We start from the raw sequence: 20,918 nt of genomic DNA, 5'->3' as shown, positions 1-20,918 counted from the left end.
TTCAGCCTAAATATGGCCAGAACAAAATTTCTGATCTTTCTCTGGAAACCTGCTCCATCTGCAGCCTGCCCCAGTTTATTAGGTTGGTGCAAAAGTAATTGTGGTTTTTTGCATTAATGGCAAATTAGTTTTGCACCACCAACCTAGTGGGTGTTAGCTCCGTTTTTTTCATGTTATTTAAGCAAAAAAAAAAAAAAAAAAAAAAAAAGAACATGGAATCCTCCTGACTCTTCTCTTTCTCTCCAACTCTGTTTCCAGGCTGTCAGCAAATCCTGGTGTTCTATCTTCAAAATGTATCCAGAATCAGTTTAACTACTTTTCCCATCCGTACTACCAGCATCGTTGTCCAAGTCTCCTGCATTTCTTGCCTGGAGTATTGCCGTGGGCTCCTAACAGATCACTGGTCTCCTTTTCCTTCCCTGGCTTCTCTTTAATTTTCCATCAGCTTAACATCAGAGTGATCTTTTAAAAACATAAGTCAAATTATGCTTAAAACCTTCCAGTGGCTTCCATGTCACTCAGAATAAAGGCCAGTTTTCTTATAATGATTCATAAAACCCTACATGATCTGGGCCGGGCATGGTGGTTCACGCCTGTAATCCCAGCACTTTGGTAGGCTGGGGTGGGCAGATCACTTGAGGTCAGCAGTTGAAGACCGGCCCGGCCAACATGGTGAAACCTCATGTCTACTAAAAATACAACAATTAGCCAGATGTGATGGCATGCACCTGTAATTCCAGCTACTTGGGAGGCTGAGGCAGGAAAATCTCTTGAACCTGGAAGGCAGAGGTTGCAGTGAGCTGAGATCGTGCCATTGCACTCCAGCCTGGGGGACAGAGTGAGATTCTGTCTAAAAATAAATAAATAAATAAAAATTAAGAAGCCCTGCATGATCTGATTCTTACTAACTGACCTCTTCTCCCACTTGTCTCCCACTCGGCACTTTCCAGTCCAGCCTTCCTTACCTCCTTGCTAATCCTTGAACGTGGCAGGCACATTTCCATTTTAGGTCTTTGCACTGGACTTTTTCCTCTGCCCATAATATTTTATCCTACCCTCCCAGCTCCCAGATATATTCATGGTCAACTCCCTCACCTCTTTCAGGTCTTCACTAAAATAGCATTTTGCCTGTGCAATTACTCTAGTTATAATTGCAATCTGCATCCTGTATGTCTCTTGCAGTGCTCTGCATTTTATTTTTCCGTGGCATCTGTTACCTTCTAAGTTACTGTTTATTTGCCTATTTGTGAATTGCCTCTCTTTCCTACCTCTGCTGGACTATAAATTCCTTGAGGGCGAGTATGTTTATTAATGTGTCCCAAGTGCCTAGCACATAGAAGATGCTCAGTAAATATTTTTTGAATGAATGAATGTAGTCTGCCTTCTCCAATTTTTTTTCAGTGAATTTCCCATAAAGCAACATATGCATAGTGTTTTAGCATTTGTGGATCTAACGTTGACTCATCCCACCAGCAAGGGAGAAGTTCAAGAACATTTATAATTTATAATGGAGATGATAATACAGAGAGTGGTTATGAGAATTAAATAGGGTGCTCTCTGTAAAGTACTAAACTGTACTAATGGATAGGACCAGGTCACTTAACTGACAAAAAAGCCTGGCCAAGTGCCCTGATTCACATCTGAATGATGTGAATTGTATTCTAGAATCTTCTCTCTTTATATTTCAGTTTTTAATCAACAATAGGCGTGGCATCACCTGGGAGCTTTTCAGAACATACCTGGGTTCCGTGGTAAATATTGGTGATATACTGTTACTATATTTTGTTCTTTAACCAGTCTGCAAATATTTGCCCCTTAATGTGGGTGATAACCATTTGCTCTCCCCTTTTTAATGCCTTCTTGCTGTTTGGGACATCTTTCATGGCCCCTTCTAGTCTTTTTTCCTATGAGGTTCTTGCTGAAATAACTTCTAAGGTGATTTTGAAATCCTCAGAGCCACTTGGATGCACGTAATTGAATCTTTTACTAAATCCACAAAATCAGAGGATCTCAGTCCTTTACCTTCAGTTTTCCAGACAAGAGAATGTTGTAGTCATCCCTACAGCAATCCTTATAGCAGTCATTTTATTTTATTGATTTAAAATACCTGATTTTTATTTTTTCATATGAATTATATTAAATAATTATGCCCCCTCTAGTCCTCACACAGATCTGAGAAGTGGATGAGCACTGTATTTGATCTCTTGGATACTTCCCGTTATTTTCCATGGCTCCTCGTGTCTCAGACCCTTGAAGTATTTGCATTCTTTCCTTTTCTTTTTTTTCTAATTGTATTTTATTTTAACTTCCGGGATACATGTGCAGGACATGAAGATTTGTTACATGGGTAAATGTGTGCCATGGTGGTTTGCTGCACTTACCAAGCAGTCATTTTAAAGTTTCGCTTATTGTGTTTCTAGGCTCCTTTTGTGTCCTTCAAATCCAAGAGTATCTCAAAAACGTCAGACTCCCTTTCCTTCTCTTTCTTAATAGAGCAAGAAACATTTGTAGATTTTTACTGTTGCAATTTACTGTGCAAGCAAGTGCTGTGATTTGCAAGAAAAAACGATGATTATTTTAGAGATAGTTTATGCAACTGAAGAATACACAATAAATAAAAACCATGATGTATGTGTCTTTAGAAATGGATAAGCCCAATAGCTGTTACCTATACACAAAAATGTGAAAATTTTCTTCAACTTTACTGTCAAAATAATTCAAGATATACCTAGCTCCTTGTGTATATTTGATCTCTCCTTAATTTTTCTATGATGCTATATCAGTAAGAGCATTCCCCATATTAGCTGTAAACATTTTAGCGATGATTACCATACACATTAGAAATGAAATTTCCCAAGTTCCATTGCTTTGCATGCATCTATTCTACCTGATAAATTTCCCTTGCCTTTGCAACTCTGATTAGATCTACTTTTTGTTGTCCTGAAGACTCATTCTTTTGAAAATAGTACTGTTGCAAATTCATTTTATATTGAACCCTAAATATTCAGTACTGTTGGCCAAGGCTGAATGGAAAAAATTGACCTACGTATCTATCTGATGATAAATCACATTGCCCTCAGTTTAGGCCATTAATGGACAGCCCAGTTGGAAAACATATCTTGTTTAAAGTTCTACACCTGCTTTGGAGACTCTTGTAAGTATTTGTTGCCTTTGTGAGAGTTTTTGTCTTTTAATGCCACCTAATTTCTTCTACTAATCTGTTTTTTTTGAAAGTGGCGGTCTTGCCTACCCATCACCAGCAAACATACTCTATAGTGAGGGACTAATTTTGGCCGTCTGCTATTATGTTGTACTTTAGGTCTCTGTGGATAGAGAAGGACTTCTAATGTAGACTGCCACCTATTTTCATACCTTTGTTCATGGAGAATGTAGGAAAAAGTCAAATAAAGTCCGTCTACTTTTTTTTTTGTTTGTTTTGTTTTGTTTTGAATCAGAGTGTGGCTCTGTCGCACAGGCTGGAGTGCAGTGGTGCCATCTCGGCTCACTGCAAGCTCTGCCTCCTGGGTTCACGCCTCTCTCCCGCCCCAGCCTCCCGAGTAGCTGGGACTACAGGCGCCCGCCACCACGCCCAGCTAATTTTGTTTTTGTATTTTTAGTAGAGACGGGGTTTTACCATGTTAGCTAGGATGGTCTCGATCTCCTGACCTCGTGATCCGCCTGCCTCAGCCTCCCAAAGTGCTGGGATTACAGGCTTGAGCCACTGCACCTGGCCAAAATCCATCTACAAATTTAATGTGTTGTTGGAGAATGATCTGTATTCCTAGAAAATCTGGAAATTGGTAAAATTCTTAATTGAGGTTATATAAGGTGACTTTTCCCAAAATAAATCTTATTTTCAATAGAAAAAAGTGGTGAGAAGCTACAAAAGTCCCTCCTTCTGCTCAGGATGCAGGTTCAGGCTACAGGGAACTGTTGGTAGCATTCTCTTGCACAGCACCTCCCAACTCCACTACTTAGACACCAGTGTTGGTGGAGGTGCGTTCCAGAGTGCTATGTCTCTTCCTGTGGTTTTTTTGTTCACCATCTTTTGTGGCCTTGGGAGACAGGATGAATAAGTGCTTGAAGCTGGAGCTCATCTGTTGGAGAATGGGCTGTTACTGAAAGTGGTCAACAGTGGAGGGAGCATGCACATGTGCAGTCACTCGTGCAGTCACTTTTGATCCCTATGCAGTTGCAGTCAGTCTCTCATAGTGGGCTTCCTTACCTTTCCCCAAGATGATTTCAGCACCTACTTAATAAATGCTGTATAATTTATTTATTTAAATTAGTAGATTGTCTAGTTAATTTAATACCATTCAATAAGTATTTCTGTGGGATCAGCTCATGTGTACTTGAAATGTTTTGTTACTTTATTAGCTACTTTCTCTTATCAGTGATCTCCCCAAAATGTCAGAATCAGTTCTGAACTCTTAGGTAGCAAATATCTCCTAGCATATACTCAAAGTCATCACCAGGCAGTGATGGATTTGACTAGGTGGGTGTGGGTTAGGGATGTCAATATATAATGGTGTTTGGGTTGGCTTATAGGAAAATGAGATGCTCAAGATAAGGACAACCTATATTTTGATTTTGCAGTGTTTCTATAGTATTATATAGTTACTGAGTGTGAAGTACTTGTGAGGATCAGGATCCTACTAAAATGTACAACCTCTTAAAATTTTTTTAAGAGTGAAGATGGGAAAGTGTTTGGATACTAGCTCTAGTAAAAGACTAGTCGCTTGAAAAACTTGAGCATAAAGAGGCACTGATGCCCACCCCCGCCGACCTCCCACCCCGCACAGTTGAAAATCCATGTGTAACTTTTGACTCACAAAAACTTAACTAATAGCTTACTGTTGACGAGAAGCTTTATTGAGAACATGAACAGTCAATAAACACATATTTTGTATGTCATATATATTATATACTACATTCTTACAATAAACTAGGGAAAATAATATGTTACGAAAATCATAAGGAAGTGAAAATACATTTATAGAACTGTACTGTATTCATCAATATTGTAAGTTTACATCATCTGTTTACAAGATGAATCATCTGTCTGAAATGGTGAGTAACCACAGCTACAGACCTCAATCTATAGTACATGTCAAGCAATTCAACTTTTTTCTTGTAGTGTCTTTTCTGTGCTTCTTGGAAGCACTTCCAGCATCACTAGTGGCACTTTGTATGGGTCTCACGGTGTTATTCGTAGTTTACTGTATTGCACTAAACATGAGAAATACGCAAGAACCACCAGAGATCACATTTTACTGCCATAAGCAATATATTGGGGAGAGAAAGTGCTCATGCTGAGATGATTAGCATCATATGGCATTTTAGGCAGATACTGGCAACACTTGAGTTCACCACAGGAATAACAGGAGATGGCTATGAAATTATTACAGTAGAATAGTATGTACTACAGTTAATTTTATGCCTTTATGATTTAATACTGCATTTTTACATTTGTTTACATTTCTCTGGACTGGGAATGGCACTGTATACAGTCAGTATGTGTTTGTGTGCATAAATTTTGGTAACTGATAGATGTGTGTATATTTTATGGTAGTAAATGATAAAATAGACTCATAGCTACATGTTTTATCCATTAATGAAATATAAAACATAAAAAGTTTCAATATATCTAGGCTGTGCAGTTCATCTGTTTTTTTTTGAATTGTTACACAAATCTCCAACTAATTTTCTAATACAGTTATTGAAAAAAATCTAGATATAAGTGGACCAGAGCAGTTCAAACCCATAGCATTCAAGGGTTACCCGTATTTTTAAATAAAATGTTATTGCTGGTAGATTAAGTATTTCTTTTGGACTTCTACAAAGTCCTAACCTAAACTTTATTTGCAACAAAGTATTTTCTTGTATTTAGTATATAGGAAGATTTTGGTATTGTATGGTATCAAATGCCATACTCTGTAGATACAATATTAAAATGGCACTGTAGGAAGAGTCAGATTCTGCCTGATATGTTTCTCTTTAAATGAAAGGAAAAAGTTAACAAATTATCTTAAACATTGGCAGCCATGCTTGCTTTAGGAGAACACCAAAGATTGCTATCCGCAATTCTCCTAAGGAAATATGATGTAGGAGAAAGCAAATTTTCAGAGAGAGAGAGATGTTTGTTTTCTTGCTGGTTTATGTGAAGTTTATAGGGATACTTGTCCACCTCAAATCTCATTTACAATTTTTTTCTTAGTGTCTTCAAAGAGGATGTCAATTAATATGATCTTGCACCCTATATTCTGTGAATTTTCTGAGGTTGGGGTATTGACGAGATGCCAAACAGTGCCATTGAACAGATGGAATATTAGCTCTTTGACTGTTCTTAGTTTTTTTTTTTTTTTGAGGCGGAGTTTCGCTCTTGTTGCCCAGGATGTATGCAGTGGCATGATCTTGGCTCACTGCAACCTCCACCTCCCTGGTTCAAGCGATTCTCCTGCTTCAGCGTCCCGAGTAGCTAGGATTACAGGTGCCTGCCACCACGCCCAGCTAATTTTTTGTATTTTTAGTAGAGACAGTGTTTCGTCATACTGACCAGGCTGGTCTCGAACTCCTGACCTCAGGTGATCTGCCTGCCTTGGCCTCCCAAAATGCTGGGATAAACAAGCCCAGAAAACTTGTTTATAGGGGTCATATCTATTAATATTTACTGTAGTTGAAATTAAAGAAAAAAATTAAGTGTTTATTTAAAAATAATTGTTTTCATTGAAGCATATGAAGAAAATCTGGCCTCATACAGATGTATAGCTGGAAAAGAAAATTTTAATAGCATTTTCAGATGATTGTGGATATTTGATACCTCACCAAAGCTTCATAAATAGTAGTTTCTTAAAGGTTAATTGCTGTGTGGAATCTAAAACCGTATCAGTGAACGTTTTGTACTCTTGTTATACTTTAAATCCGTTGGTCGACCATTGTACTTTGGATCTTTTACCAATGCATAATTTTATATTGTAATTGCATTCTTATTAGAAAAGATTGGTTCACTGAGTTATGCAAATCTTTCAAGTGTTGACACATTTCATTATACAGTATCAAAAATCATGTTCATTTAATATCACTGCTCTTATCAGAACAGTCTTTTGAGTATCGGGAAGCTGTCAGGCTCATGGTGGTGTCATCAAGGTTTCCAAATTCTAATTTTTGCTTGAAGCCTTGAATTTTATTATCAGCAATAAATACTGTCAGTTTTCCTTGCAGTGACAGGCTCACTTCATTCATTTTCGAGAAAATGTCTGCCAAATACCTTAGTCTGAATAAGCATACTTTGCTTCTTCTGTCAAGTAACAATGGCATTTCAAGAAAAAAGCTGCTGGTTTGACTTGTAACACAAATAGTTGTACACGTGTTTTTTCTCAAGGAAACCATTCTATTTCAATTTCACCAAAAATGCCTTGTGCATATTTCCCAATTTCATGACATAGAATATTTTAAAAGTGTTTACTCAACAGCTGAAGTTTAATAAAATCAATAAGTTTTACTGGTGCATTTCTCAGAGATTCCCCATGAAACAATACATTGATTATAGCAAAGGGGAATGCACAATAGCTATTTTGCATTTACCCAGGCCGTTTTACCGCTATGCCTAAATCCCCCATCATTCAGGTGTGGGTGAGGAGGACTGGGGAAAAGTAAGGTGACCTTACTGCTCCTTTGGCACTGTTCACTTTTGCTCAGAGTCACTGGAGTGACCTTCAGATGGCTTAGAAACCAGCAGCATCAGTAGTAAGAAAAGTTACAGAGCCAGACTATGGAGCAATTTTATGTTTTGTAGTTCCTGGAGAAACTCTTGCCTTTTCTGTTAGGAGCAAATGATCCCTTCCATGGTGGCCTTTGTTCTGCATCACCACTAGCAGATGTTGCTGGGAGGTTGCAGAGAGATTTGGTCACTTGTTCTACTTAGATACTTTCTTAACCAGTGCAAGTCAGAACTGCTTAAAAGGCTTCATACTTTTAAGTCATATACACATTGAACAACAGACACACATGGAATGAATTTACCTCACCCTGCCTTCTAAGAAATATACTTTTATAGCCAGTGAATTCGTTATTGAAAAATTCGAGCAGATTTATTTATTTATTTATTTATTTATTTTGGCCAACACAAAACTCAAAACTATGACTTTACATTTTCAACACTCTTAATGGTTTTTAAAATCATTGCTGGTGGTAAAGCTTCCATAAACACAGTGGCCCAGCAAGATACTTTCCAGTTTTGGCCAAAAATAAGTTATTCCACTACTGATACCATAATTTCCATTTATTATTACTCCATTTGTTTTTGTTTTTTTTTTGAGACAGAGTCTTGTTCTGTAGCCCAGGATGGAGTGCAATGGCGTGATCTGTGCTCACTGCAACCTCTGCCTCCCAGGCTCAAGCTATTCTCCTGCCTCAGCCTCCCAAGTAGCTGGGATTACAGGCACGTGCCACCACACCTGGCTAATTTTTGTATTTGTAGTAGAGATGGGGTTTCACCACGTTGGCCAGGCTGGTCTTGAACTCCTGACCTCAGGCGATCCACCTGGCTAGGCCTCCCAAAGTGCTAGGATTACAGGTGTGAGCCACCGCACCCGGCCTGTTACTTCAGTGTTGTAAGGGAATATATAGATGGAAGTTGAGAATTCTTTATTTTTTGTAAAAAAGTCAAACACCTGATTACTTGTCCGATTCTTCTTAGTGAAGTGAGACGGAGACTCACGCATGTAAGCAGTATACTTTTCTACTTCTGCTTTTGCTCTGCAGTAATCTGAAATGAGACATCGCCCGTCTTAAAATTCTGGTTTATTTGCAGGGGAGGCATGCATTTTCCTACTGCCCTATACACACAAGGCCATTTTATTACTTTGTTTGAAGACTGGGTGTGTCTAATGTAGTGGAAATTCATCGATTCAATGTTAAGTACAGATGAAACACATTTCAGGACCACATTAGAAAGTCTTTTTAATTATCCTTTTTTTTTTTTGGATTATTCATGTGACTGCTTTCCTCTTTTCACATGAATTGCTGAGAATTTATCATCCTTTCCAGTTCATTAAATCATTAAAATTCTTTACTAGCACTATAAATAAATATGCCAGGCCATGAGATGAGGCCGGTTGATAAAGGCAGCTTTGTCCTGGTAGCAGTTCTTGTTCGTGGTTAACCCGCACTTCTCTGTGAATATCTGTATTACATTAAATTTTAGACTTTTAATGTAGCAAAGCCTTACTCTAAGCATGTAGGGACTTGCTTTAAGTTGAGCTTTGTGTTTACAGTTGGATTAGCTGTGAGATTAATGTAGTATTATAATACTGCATTTCTGCTTACACATGTTCAGGAGAGCCCCAGGACACATTTAATAGGTATTCAGGTTCTTTGCCACTCTACCTAGTCTAAACTTGCATCTCAGTCAACTAGAAACACTGTAGACCTTAGTTTCAGACCATTTTGGTCTAGAACCAGTTGCACTCCACAAGTGTGATCTAGAGTTCTAATTGGACTTGGAAGTGTTGGGCTTTAACCTCCTCTTGTGTAACCATTGAAAGCCAGGTTCGTGGGCATGGCACTGTTGCAGATATGGAGATGCAGTCCTCAGAGAAAGCACACTTTAATCAGGCAACGTCCTTTGGACTGCATCTTGAAGGATGGGTGGGTAGGCTTTTTATAAGTAGGGTTGTACAGAAGAAAGGGCAGTGAGGATGGCAGGAAGCAGTAGACCCATTTGTAGTGTGGGAATAGTCTGGTTTGCAGGGTGGGTGAATGAAGAGGATGAGTCAAAAGATCTAATTGTGAATTGAGCCAGGTCTTGGAGATCCAAAATGCAGTGCAAGCCTTGCTTCCTCTCACTGGGAAACGTGAGACGGAATTTCTTCCCTTCTTCCGGGGCGGATGCTTGTTTGCACTCCTCTGGCATGTGAGAGAGACCTTCCTCAATTTAGATGATAGCCCCTTAGGGAAGAAAGAGCATTATAAAGATTTGACCACATGCCTTTTTGTCTCATTTTCGATGCTGTATTTTAAATTTTACAAGAGGGTATTACTTCAATCAGTGCTGACATCACCTAGGTCTCCTATACAGAACTCTTAATAGAAATTATGGCATCTCCGCAGATGACAAGTAAAATCCTTATGCAGAGAGACCTGACTCAGATATAAATTGTGATCACCATTTTCAGAGATTATCCTTCCTTGGTCTGATTCCAGTTGTTATCACCATGGATCTTGTATGGGTTCATGTCTCTGTTAACTACGGTGGAGTGGTTGCTTCTCTTTGTGGTTTTTTTTTTTAGATAAGGTACTGACAGTTGAGTTGCCACTCTTTGAAGATGTATTTTGACTTTAATGTTTTTAATCTGTTTATTATGGTTAAAGTTCCTATGTATTATAAATGCTGTCCTCCCTATTATGTGATGCAGAGATTGGAGAAACTCAAATTTAAGAACATGTTTTCATGAATAGTCCCCACTTTAAGTGAGACTTATTTTTAGCATTATTTCATGAGCAATTAGATTATTTTACTCTAAATCTCTGGGCAGTTCGAGTACTGACCTACTTATATAGTAGCTCTTAATTAAAAAAATAATTATTTTTATTTTAGAGAATATTATTAGAGAATTGAATTTTTTTTGAAATACTCTATTTTCTTAGTTCTAATACATGTGATCAAGCTAGGTATAGAATCTCAATTTTTATTCTGATTATAATAGCATGAGAGGTCGAAGCAACAAAGAAGTACTTTATCAGCGTCGAATTATTATTTCCTGCAGCAAATGATGGTAGTTTGTGAATGTTACTTGGTGGTGTTATATTTAAGGTTATACCAACATTTAAAGTATACTGTGTCTTTCTATTGTGTACTTCACAACAGTTGATGGGGATTGTGTCCTTTTAAGCTAATTAAAAGTAGCATAAAACGGCCAGGTGCGGTGGCTCACGCTTGTAATTCCAGTACTTTGGGAGGCCTAGGCAGGGGGGGATCACATGAGGTCAGGAGTTCGAGACCAGCCTGACCAATATGGTGAAACCCCGTCTCTACTAAAAATACAAACTTAGCCGGGCGTGGTGGTGCATGCCTGTAATCTCAGGTATTTGGGAAGTTGAGGCAGGAGAATTACTTGAACCTGGGAGGTAGAAGTTGCAGTGAGCTGAGATTGTGCCATTGGGCTCCAGCCTGGGCAACAAGAGCGGAAACCCCCTCTCAAAAAAAAAAAAAAAAAAAAAAAAGTAGCATAAAATGTATCTTTTAATTTGGTTCTAGAAGAGCATTTACTTTGAGTTTTTGCCAGAAACTGGTTTCTGTAATAATGCTCTGTCACAGCCTTCTAATTCTACTTGAATTTTTTGTTAGGGAATATTATTATTATTTATTTTAGAAATGTATGTGCCTTTTTTCATTTTTATTTGGTAGTATCTACTGGAGAGAAGGTATGTTAGAAATTGAGTGTGAAGCTACTTTGTAACTTCATGGATGTTTATGTTTTCCCACAGCAAGATTTCTCAGATTTCACTCAGCATAGCAGACCTCTTAATGTTAGATCTTGTACTGTTTGCCCAAAATAACTACATTTCATTCTGGTCGCATACATTGTAAAACAAAGGAAAGCATTTCATTAAATAGTGATTAATTGAGACTTTGTGGATATGTGCATAGTGATTGTCAAAATGTGAAATTATAACTGGTCTTTTCTATGTGGTTTTGCAAAAAAAAAAAAAACAACAAAAAAAAACAAAACAAACAAAAAAAATAAAAAGTTTTTTCTGGCCTTGCCTTTCCCAACCTGTCCTGTTCATTTTACAGTGAGCACAATTTAAAATCTAAGATAATTGATATCATTCAGGTGTTTTGATGTTGATGGTGGGGAGGCAGTAAATTGAAGGACAGGAGAGCAGTATTTATTGCTAAGCACTGAGTGACTAAAGGTATAGAACTTAGTTGTGGATGTTGGGGAAATTTGGCTGTGACACTTGGAACCTCACTAATAATCAGGACTGACGTAGAATATCTGGTGGTTTGGGAATTGTCTGGATTCTTTCTTCCCATCCCATGTGTTCTTGGAAAAGGTGTTTTTCCTAAATAGAACAAGATACTCTTTGGTTAACGAGAGAAGCTTTGGACTTTGATGATCTGATTGATATGTTCTTGGTGACTATCTTTCGAATATCAGAAAAAAAACAAAAACAAAAACTATTACTAGCCAAAGTAAAACATATCTTTGGAAACACTTTTTTCTTTGACCAAAACATATTATTTTCTTCTTCTGTTATTTAAAGCCAACAAATGACCTGAAGAAAGCCACAGCAATGGTTGGGTGAGGTTGTTCCATTCCAGCATTCCCAGTAGGATTGAAGTCCTTTGCTGGAACAGCCCCATTCAGGCCTTTTTGAAACGGACCTCCTGAGCCTTGATTTTACCTTTCTTTGGGTAGACTATTTTCAAGTACCTAGTAGAGAGTCATATATATATTGGGATCATTGTATTATGATAATGTTTCTCTCTCTTAAGCTAACATTTTAATATGGACTCTGTTTGTTTGAAAGTAAGCAGTATCTTCTAGTGAGTCATTTAGCTCCAGATTTAACCTATGTATAAAGTAGTTGTAAGTTAATAAATCTTGAATTGATTGATAAAATATCTTTAGCAAATATTACCGAGAGAGTTACAGGCTTATACTGATCAGTTTTATGTGCATTTTATGTACAGTTTTATGTACAATTGTGTGGCATGAGAAAATATTAGAAATGCATTATATTAATGCTGGAACTCTTACCAGTCCTGGCAATGCAAATTCTCATTTTGAGATTTCCATCTAGATATTCTACCATATCAATGGTTGTCATAGTAGCAGTCTCAATTGAGAATTGTGATTATATACTTTATCAAATAACTACTTGACGAAAGCTCAATTATTCTAATGTAGTTCAGCCAGCATTCTGAGCCATCATCTTGCCTGGTTAAGGAAATAATTAAGCAACCTAAAAAAAAGATTTCTTTCTTTCTGTTGAATTGTACACATTTTACCGTATTTCACTGACTGTAGGGTGCCATCATGTGTAAGACATGCCATTACTTTATGTACCACTAAGAAAGGAAAAAAAAAAAGCCTAATAGTTACACTTATGAGATGGCATCAATTAAAAGACACAAACCAGTTTCAGAGATGTTAAAGTGGCGAGGGTGGGGGAGGCACAAGGAATCTACAATCCATAAAATATGGCACTTAGATATATACACATAGAGTTTAAGGAATCTACAATCCATAAAATATGGCACTTACATATATACACATAGAGTTTTAGTTGGGTATTGGTCATAATCATATTAAAATGTAAAGAAAATTATATTAAGTAAATCGCTATTTCTGCCAAATATTATACAGATTTTTTAAATCTTAGAAACCTATAATTGGAAAAGATAGGCGATCATGTAGTCAATACACCTGAGGAAATGTACCATAAGATCATCTAGAGCAGAGATGCCTAACCTTTTGGCTTCCCTGGGCCATGTTGGAAGAATTGTCTTGAGCCACACATAAAATATGCTAACACTAATGATAGCCCATGAGCTAAAAAAATTGCAGAAAAAAAAATCTCATAATGTTTTAAGAAAGGTTACAAATTTGTTTGAGGCTGCATTCAAAGCCATCGTAGGCCTCTTTCAGGGCCGCAGGTTGGGCAAACTTGATCTAGAGTATGTAAAACTTGGCAATTGATTGCCTTTTTTATTGAAGTATCTTCAACTTTACAAAAGAAATTATAATATTCCTTTAAATAGCCATCTTCAGAGTATCTACTGGTAAACTTTATATACCCCTTTTCAAGATCACTTAATGTATGGAAGAGAATAATTTGGGATTTAGATGAGTTGTTCAGTATTCCAAACAAGGCGCACACTGAGACACAGTGTGTATTTAAGAGCTGTAGTCGTCAAATGTCATGGTAAGTGCCATATGGAATTGTAAAAAGAATCATCGTTCTCTGCCTTCTAAGAATTACCGCATTCTACCATTGGGCATTCCCCCCGCACCCCCTGCTCACCCCAAATCTAAAGTACAATTCAAGGTTAACTGGAGCTCTGTGGTGAAAAGGTGACTTAATGAAACTGATCGTGAACCTTATCCTGTGGACAGCACTGAGGTATGCCTTGGCTAAATACTTGGCCTTAGTTACCACCCTTGGTGCTGGAATTCAAACTGGGTCATTGTCGAGAGAGGCCAAATTGAGTTGCTAGTGAGATATGGCTGGGTGGCTAGATGGACTACTTGCAGGAGGCTGTCTCAGGAGGTGGTTACAGCAGTGCATTAGCCAACAGGTGGCCTCATGGAGGTTTGAAGTCCACAATGGGCACCCAGCCTGAAGTGTGGGTTCAAGTGCAGGTTTGGAAATAACACTGTGGGATTTGGATATTGGGTGCGGACCCGATCACAGTGCACAGCACAAATCTTGATTATTATTGAACCTTCCCTGCAAAATCAGATTCACAGCAAAATGGGACCTGCTTGGCCCACAGGTGGGGCTAGAGGAAGCCTGCAGATAGGATGAAATGTCAGTAGCTGTGCAGTCTGAAAGAGTACAAGGATGAGGAGCTAGATTAATCTTTGAGATTTTGTGTTTTAGATGATTGCATCACAAACGTATCCTGCTTTGGGCATAATTGCTGCTAATGGTGAGAGCTTACTTTTGTAGAGTGTTTTTGACTAAAGTGATTTCACAAAACATATAATCTTACCTTCACAATAAACCTGAAGGAGAAGCTGGGTCTAATTACCCCATTTGGCAGATGTGGAAAATGAGGCTCACAAATACTAACCTTAAGGTCACTTGTTATTGGGTCTTGCTTTTTTTGCTATGCTATGCTTCCAGCGCTTGACTCCATATTTATTTCCAAATTTAGAAAGCATATATAGTCTGTTTTCCAGCAGCTGCTGCTGACTTTGGGAACTGTCAACATTTGTTGCTTATCTTTTTACCTCCCAAATCAAAAGCATAATTTTTGCTCAGTATCGAAGGGACAAATAAGAAAAACAAAACACTATTCCCATATAATTTACCAGATTAAACTACTCTACTCTGTTAGGTTATGTTAATCATTTTTGGAAGTGATAGGTATTTCTTCAGTCTACCTTACCTTGTTTAAACCTCTGTTAACCTCACTGCTGTTGCTTTTTAGGGGCCTTGTAGTAAACCATGTACAAGTCCAGACAAGGAGTCCAGAGTTAGAGCAAGTTAAACAAGAGTTGCCAGCATTATTAGTTGTTGACATAGAAGTTGGTGTTAACCGTGAATAGCTGGTTTCTAACTTTATTTTACCTGGAGAGCCTCTTCTGTTTTTGAGCAGTGTCGTCACTGCGGTTCCTTCCTTCCATCTCATTCCACAAGTATCCTTTCAGCATTCTTACCTGTAGTGTGCCCCTACAAGGGTGCAGACTACATATGTTCATGGTTTTCATCTTTGTAAGCTTTAAAAGAAAGCTTTTTATTTTGAAGTAGATTAGAAATATAACAATTGAGCATTCTGTAAGTATGTGAGGTAATTACTATGGGTGGATATTAGAGTGAACGAAGCAAACAACATGACAAGCCAGGAGATCTGCCTCGTAGTCCAGGTGTTGCCCCACTTCGTTACTGTGGAATTTTCACAAACCCCTTATACTTCTGACACCCAGTTGCCATACCTGTGAAAAAAGAGTTGCATTAAATGATTTCTGGAGTCCCGTTCAGTTCCAAACCTCATTCAAGTCTGCAAAGTGAATATGTCAGATTGTATTAAATAAAGGTAGGATTGCTGACAAACCTTCCGGTGGTGAAAAGGATGATCTAAGTGAGCTTAAATTCTGTTGATAATTTTGTTATTATTGGGAATTGAATGGAAATAGGTTAACAGTGATTCAGCTTTCTGGCAATTATAAAATCAACTGAAACCCACTATTATTAGCTAACCTTTTAAGTTTGGTTTCTAGTCTTGCTCACCACCGTATGCCCAACACCTAATGCACTGCATAGTCAGTATGTTTTATTTTGGGAATACTTTCATACAAACTTGATGGACTTCTTGGCCTATTTACCTCATTAAGGCAGACAGCTCTAAAATTCAGGAAGTGTAGAAACAAGTGATAAAATGCCGATTGGAAAGAAATTTTAGGAGTAAAATGTGGCAGTAGACATCAGGCTGCTATCCTTTTTTACCCTTCAACCCAGTGGGTGATGTTTCTGGGTTACAGACTCAACAGATGGAGTTTTAACTATTTAATCAAGGAGGAAAAGAAGCCATAATTTGTATTTAATGTAGTAGACTATAGAAATGAAAGAATAAAGTGATACCAAAATTTTGTATATTCAAGTCAATCTTATAGTTTTATAACATTTTAACCCTAACATTTTATTGTATTCTGGGTTGCAATTACTCATGGCAGATGAAAGCCATGGCTTCTCTTTCTAGAAAAATAAATGCACACATACTGCCAATTTCACATACAGTTTGAGGAGTTTCATGAACTTGTCATCATCTGGTGGTCCCTAGTCCGAATTCTTGATAGAAAAGAACCTAGTGTGTTAAACCTTAAATGCCCTTAGAAATAACCTAGACCAGTGTTTCTTAAACTGTGGTCATGAGATCAGTTGAATGGATTATGACCAATATTAAAAAGAAAAGAAAAAAATAGAAAATATCAGAGTGTATATCATAACATGCTAAGAGTAGGTTTTGTTTTTTGAGCCAGGTCTTTCCATTTGTATGCCTATATGTGTGTTTATGTTTAGTACTAAGAATATAAAATGCATTTCTTACTGTGGATTGAGTGTAAAGTTTGAAAAACATTCATTCTGGGTGAATCTCTTCTCTCTTGTAGCTGAGGAAAACTGAGGCCTTTAAAGGCTAAATGATTTGTTCAAATACTCCCCTTTCTCTATTTTAAGTGGCTCAGCCAGGACTGAACTAGATTGATTGCTAATTTTACCATGCGACATTGCTAATTTGTTGAAATGTAATTGTGAAGTAGACCATTTAAAAATACTAAGTGATTGTCTGCTTCATAGTTGACGTTTTTTAATTCCTTATTTTTCCTGCTGAAATCATCACTGTCATTATCTTTTAAAATAATTGGGGCTGGTGCTTCCTTTCCAGAGAATATCTTGGTCCCTCTCGGTTGGCTGTCTGCACACCTCAGTCCTAGAACTTGACATTTGGGGCCTAATCAGAAGAATTTCAGAACAAGGTGTGAGGGGTTGTTAAGTTTTTAATGTCCAAACCAAATTAAATTATTTTGAATTATTTTCAATTGACTTAATAGTTGAATGCAACATATGGCACCAGATGTTGGTACTGGATCATTGGGAAGACATCTAGTAGTCTGTAGTTATCTATGTGAGGTTTTTTTCAACCTTGAATACCATATGAAATGCAGATTCTGATCCAGAGTCTGGCTGAGATTCTGGGTTACTAACAGGCTCCCTGTAGATGCTGCTGCTGATCCTTCAACTACATTTTCAGTAGCAAGAACCTGCATTACCTGCCTTATTACCGTGGTAAGAAAAAGTAGCCGTCAGATAATTTTTCTGTGTTGATTTTAAACAGTCTTGCTCATCAGTCCTTACACACATTGCAGTAATAATGCCCCTCTTTGTAGCACTGTTGTAGATGATTCAGATTTAGCACTACTTCATTTAACTAGTATTGTCAGAATTTTCAACAAAACTTATTTTTCTAAATAACTTACATCTTCAATTTTAGAAAACATGTTCTACAATATTGCATAATTCTCTTTCTCAAACTGTTACATGCACTTTACTTTTTTTTCTTTAACTTAGTGGTGTAAGAGCCATGTTTTTTGGAGACTTCTTGGTGATGGGTATTGAGCCATATGCAAAATGTGTAAAGATCACAAACCGTTCTAAGTTCTTGTATCTGTGTTTTATGTTTTTTCTATTTTGTCTCCATCCAGCTACCAATTAATAGTATGTCTGCCTAAAAGCAGCTGGTTTCCCTTTCCATTCTAATTGATTACTTCTGACCTGAAAAGCCAGATACTAGATTTGTTAGAAATATTTATGAGATTAATCCCAGTCAGAAAGGCCTACCTGGCATGGGGGCTTTCCTGCAAGGAAGTGGTCAGGAAGTTCAGTAGCACTTGAGCGGGAGAGAAATCCTTTAGTGTTAACCCTATTCCGAATAATTAGGTCAATGGGAGCTTACTTGTTTCTTCATGCCTTTCTCTATGTGCTTTTTAAACTGATTTCTAGATCCCTCTCTAACATTGTGTGTTAAAGTGCATATGAAGATGACTTGGAGGTGTCTATATGTATGTGCGTGTTCTGCTATTGAGAACATGATCATCATAATAAATAAGCAGTGCTTCAGGATCCATCTAAAATGGAGACAGGTAACTGTGCTACAGGCCCTGGTTCTCTTACAGAGGCTTTGCAAATGGTTTTAAGAATAACAATAACAACAATAAAGAGGATGTTTCTTGGTTCAATTTAGTGTTCTAGGGATTTAAAGACTGATTTCTGGTAACTGCCTTTAGCAGATTATTAATGATAACCATAACAATCATAACTCTTATTTGCGGAGCCCTCACTGTGTCAGGCAGTCATTATTCAGACAAGTGTTACAACAAGGAGAGCTGTGGTCATGAAGGGTGCATTTGCCTGTGGGGTAGCAAATGGCTGCTGTGCTTTGAACAAATGAGAGTGATCCAAATAGATAGGGGTGAGATTAACTATTCTCATTAGTCCCTGTTTACAATAAATAAGCATGTGTAGAACCTATTGCAGGTGTTTTTGTTTTTTTTTTTACTCACCAACGCTAGAAATGGTTGTAGGATTCACACCTATAAAAATCAAATAGTAGCTTATATTCTTCTAATTCAAAGCAGAGAGAACCTGTTTGCATTTTAACTCGGTGGAATCCGAACATTTATCATTTTGAATAGCCTTGTTATTGGTTCTGTGTTAGAAGTTGTGGATTATATTCTTTAAAATTAAGACAAGACTAAATGTAGCCTTAACAGTTAAGTTGAATGTTGAGATCCTGAACATGGCCCCATCTGAAATATTTTTAGTGAATTACAGCCTTTGAACATTGATCATCAGATTTGTTTTTATTTAAATCTCGTTTTTACTTCTAGAGTTTATCTTATGCTTCAGTGTACTTAGGTGTACGGGTATAATCTTAATCTAATTAACCGTATTTTGTGACCTGAGACTCCTGTCAAAGACCATTATAGAAGCTAGAAAACATTGGGAGGTAAACTGAACACATGGCCTCAGTTCTCTTCTTTAGCACTAGATTATGACTTGCACTCAGAGGCTAAGAAAAAGAAAAATAACGTCCTTTGCCTTTAAAGTGTAATAAATGTGTTTTGCTATTAATAACCCTTTTCAGTTTATAGACTGGAGGATTTTGTTTTAAGTGTTTGAAACTAAATGCTGCTGGGAAAAAGATTTTAGTAGAAATATAGATCTCTGTCCCTACCCTTTGTTAATTGATCCTGCTTAACTGGGGACATAATGTATATCTACTGAAGAGAAATCTGTGGGCATAAACTCCTCCCTTCCTGTTGTCAAATGTATTTCATATGTTATTTATCTTGTTTAAATATACAGTAGACAAGAAAATGCAGCTGCTGTTCCTTTAATATCAGAACTATGCATGTTACAATAGGTGTCACTGTTTTGCTTGGTCCAATCATGATTGGTGACTTCAGCTATTGGCTCGGAGCACTGACTGTCTGACTCCATCTGCAGGGCTGTAATACCTACTCTCCTCCGATCCATTCACCACACAACTTCAGCCGGCTGAACAGACTCACGCAGCTCCAGCCCATCTTGCTAACCTAATTCAGAAAACAAGTGCTACAGCTCTGTGCCTGTCATCTTTACAGTGTAGCATTTTCAGGTGATCTAGGAAACAGTTATTTTTATGAGCAAATAAGAGAAACAGGAATCATGATGGGGATATATTTAACAGACCCAGTACTGGATAAAACTTAAAGCCAGTTTCTATTCAACATAGTGAAAAGGTCACCTTGCCTGGCTGAGAAAAGCAGCAAAATATCAGCTTTGTCGGTTTCAGTTAACCTCTTAGCTCGGGCTAATCTCTTTTCCTTGATGTTCAAACGAATTTGGGATATCTAACTCTAAAGAGAGACACACTGTACTCATGGTAGATGACAAGGAAAAGAACATGAAATGTCTCACCTTCTTCTTGATGCTTCCAGAGACGGTAAAGAACAGGTCCAAGAAAAGCTCGAAGAAAGCAAATACCAGCAGCAGCAGTAGCAACAGCAGCAAGTTGCCGCCAGTTTGTTATGAAATAATTACCTTGAAGACTAAAAAGAAGAAGATGGCTGCTGATATATTCCCCCGTAAAAAGCCAGCCAACTCCAGCAGCACCAGCGTCCAGCAGTACCACCAGCAGAATCTCAGTAACAACAACCTTATCCCGGCCCCAAACTGGCAGGGTCTTTATCCCACCATTAGAGAGAGGTAAGTGCCGTGCTAGTCTATTTACTTTAAAAGTTTTCCTGTGTTGAAGTTTCTGCTTTTGCAAAACCTGTAATGTATTTTAACACAAATCTGTGTTTCCTCTTTTCCCAGAAGCTTTTTATTGGTAATGGAAAATTGCCTTGTATCTTTTCCAAAACAGTACAGCTGTTTTCCTCTTAGATAAAAATGTTTTTGCAAGCTGTAACATTCAAGTGACAGGGTTGTCTATGGGCCATAGAAAATAGGAACCTTTTATTTGTCCTTAGCTTTAGTAAAAGTTTGTATAACTTTTATTTTAAACTTTAGTTACTTCTCATGTGTTTGCAATGATTATGAACAGTTTAGTTAGAACCTTTATTTGTTGTTTTGCCTTGAAGTTACTGAACTGTTGCTTAGCTTGCAAGTCTTTTGTGGGTTTTGTATGTTGGGAAAGGGGC

At 37.6% G+C, this 20,918-nt stretch overlaps 1 protein-coding gene across 4 annotated transcripts in view; it reads left to right on the top strand.

Moving 5' to 3' along the window:
• BTBD3 (BTB domain containing 3) overlaps positions 1-20,918 on the top strand; it is a 34,572-nt gene that overhangs the window by 6,350 nt on the left and 7,304 nt on the right. Inside the window, exons 1-2 of one of the 4 annotated variants that reach the window (XM_055265507.2) lie at positions 4,094-19,891; positions 20,214-20,481. In XM_055265507.2, the coding sequence (XP_055121482.1) occupies positions 20,339-20,481 (143 nt within the window). In that variant the 5' untranslated portion in view covers positions 4,094-19,891; positions 20,214-20,338. Of the gene's footprint in view, positions 1-4,093; positions 20,482-20,918 lie in introns of those variants that run through there. The other 3 variants (XM_055265504.2, XM_055265506.2, XM_055265508.2) reach the window with 3 other exon arrangements.

This window comes from Symphalangus syndactylus, chromosome 24, assembly GCF_028878055.3.
Source record: "Symphalangus syndactylus isolate Jambi chromosome 24, NHGRI_mSymSyn1-v2.1_pri, whole genome shotgun sequence".
In the NCBI taxonomy this organism is placed as follows: domain Eukaryota; kingdom Metazoa; phylum Chordata; class Mammalia; order Primates; family Hylobatidae; genus Symphalangus; species Symphalangus syndactylus.
This window is presented reverse-complemented; position numbering and strand designations above follow the sequence as displayed.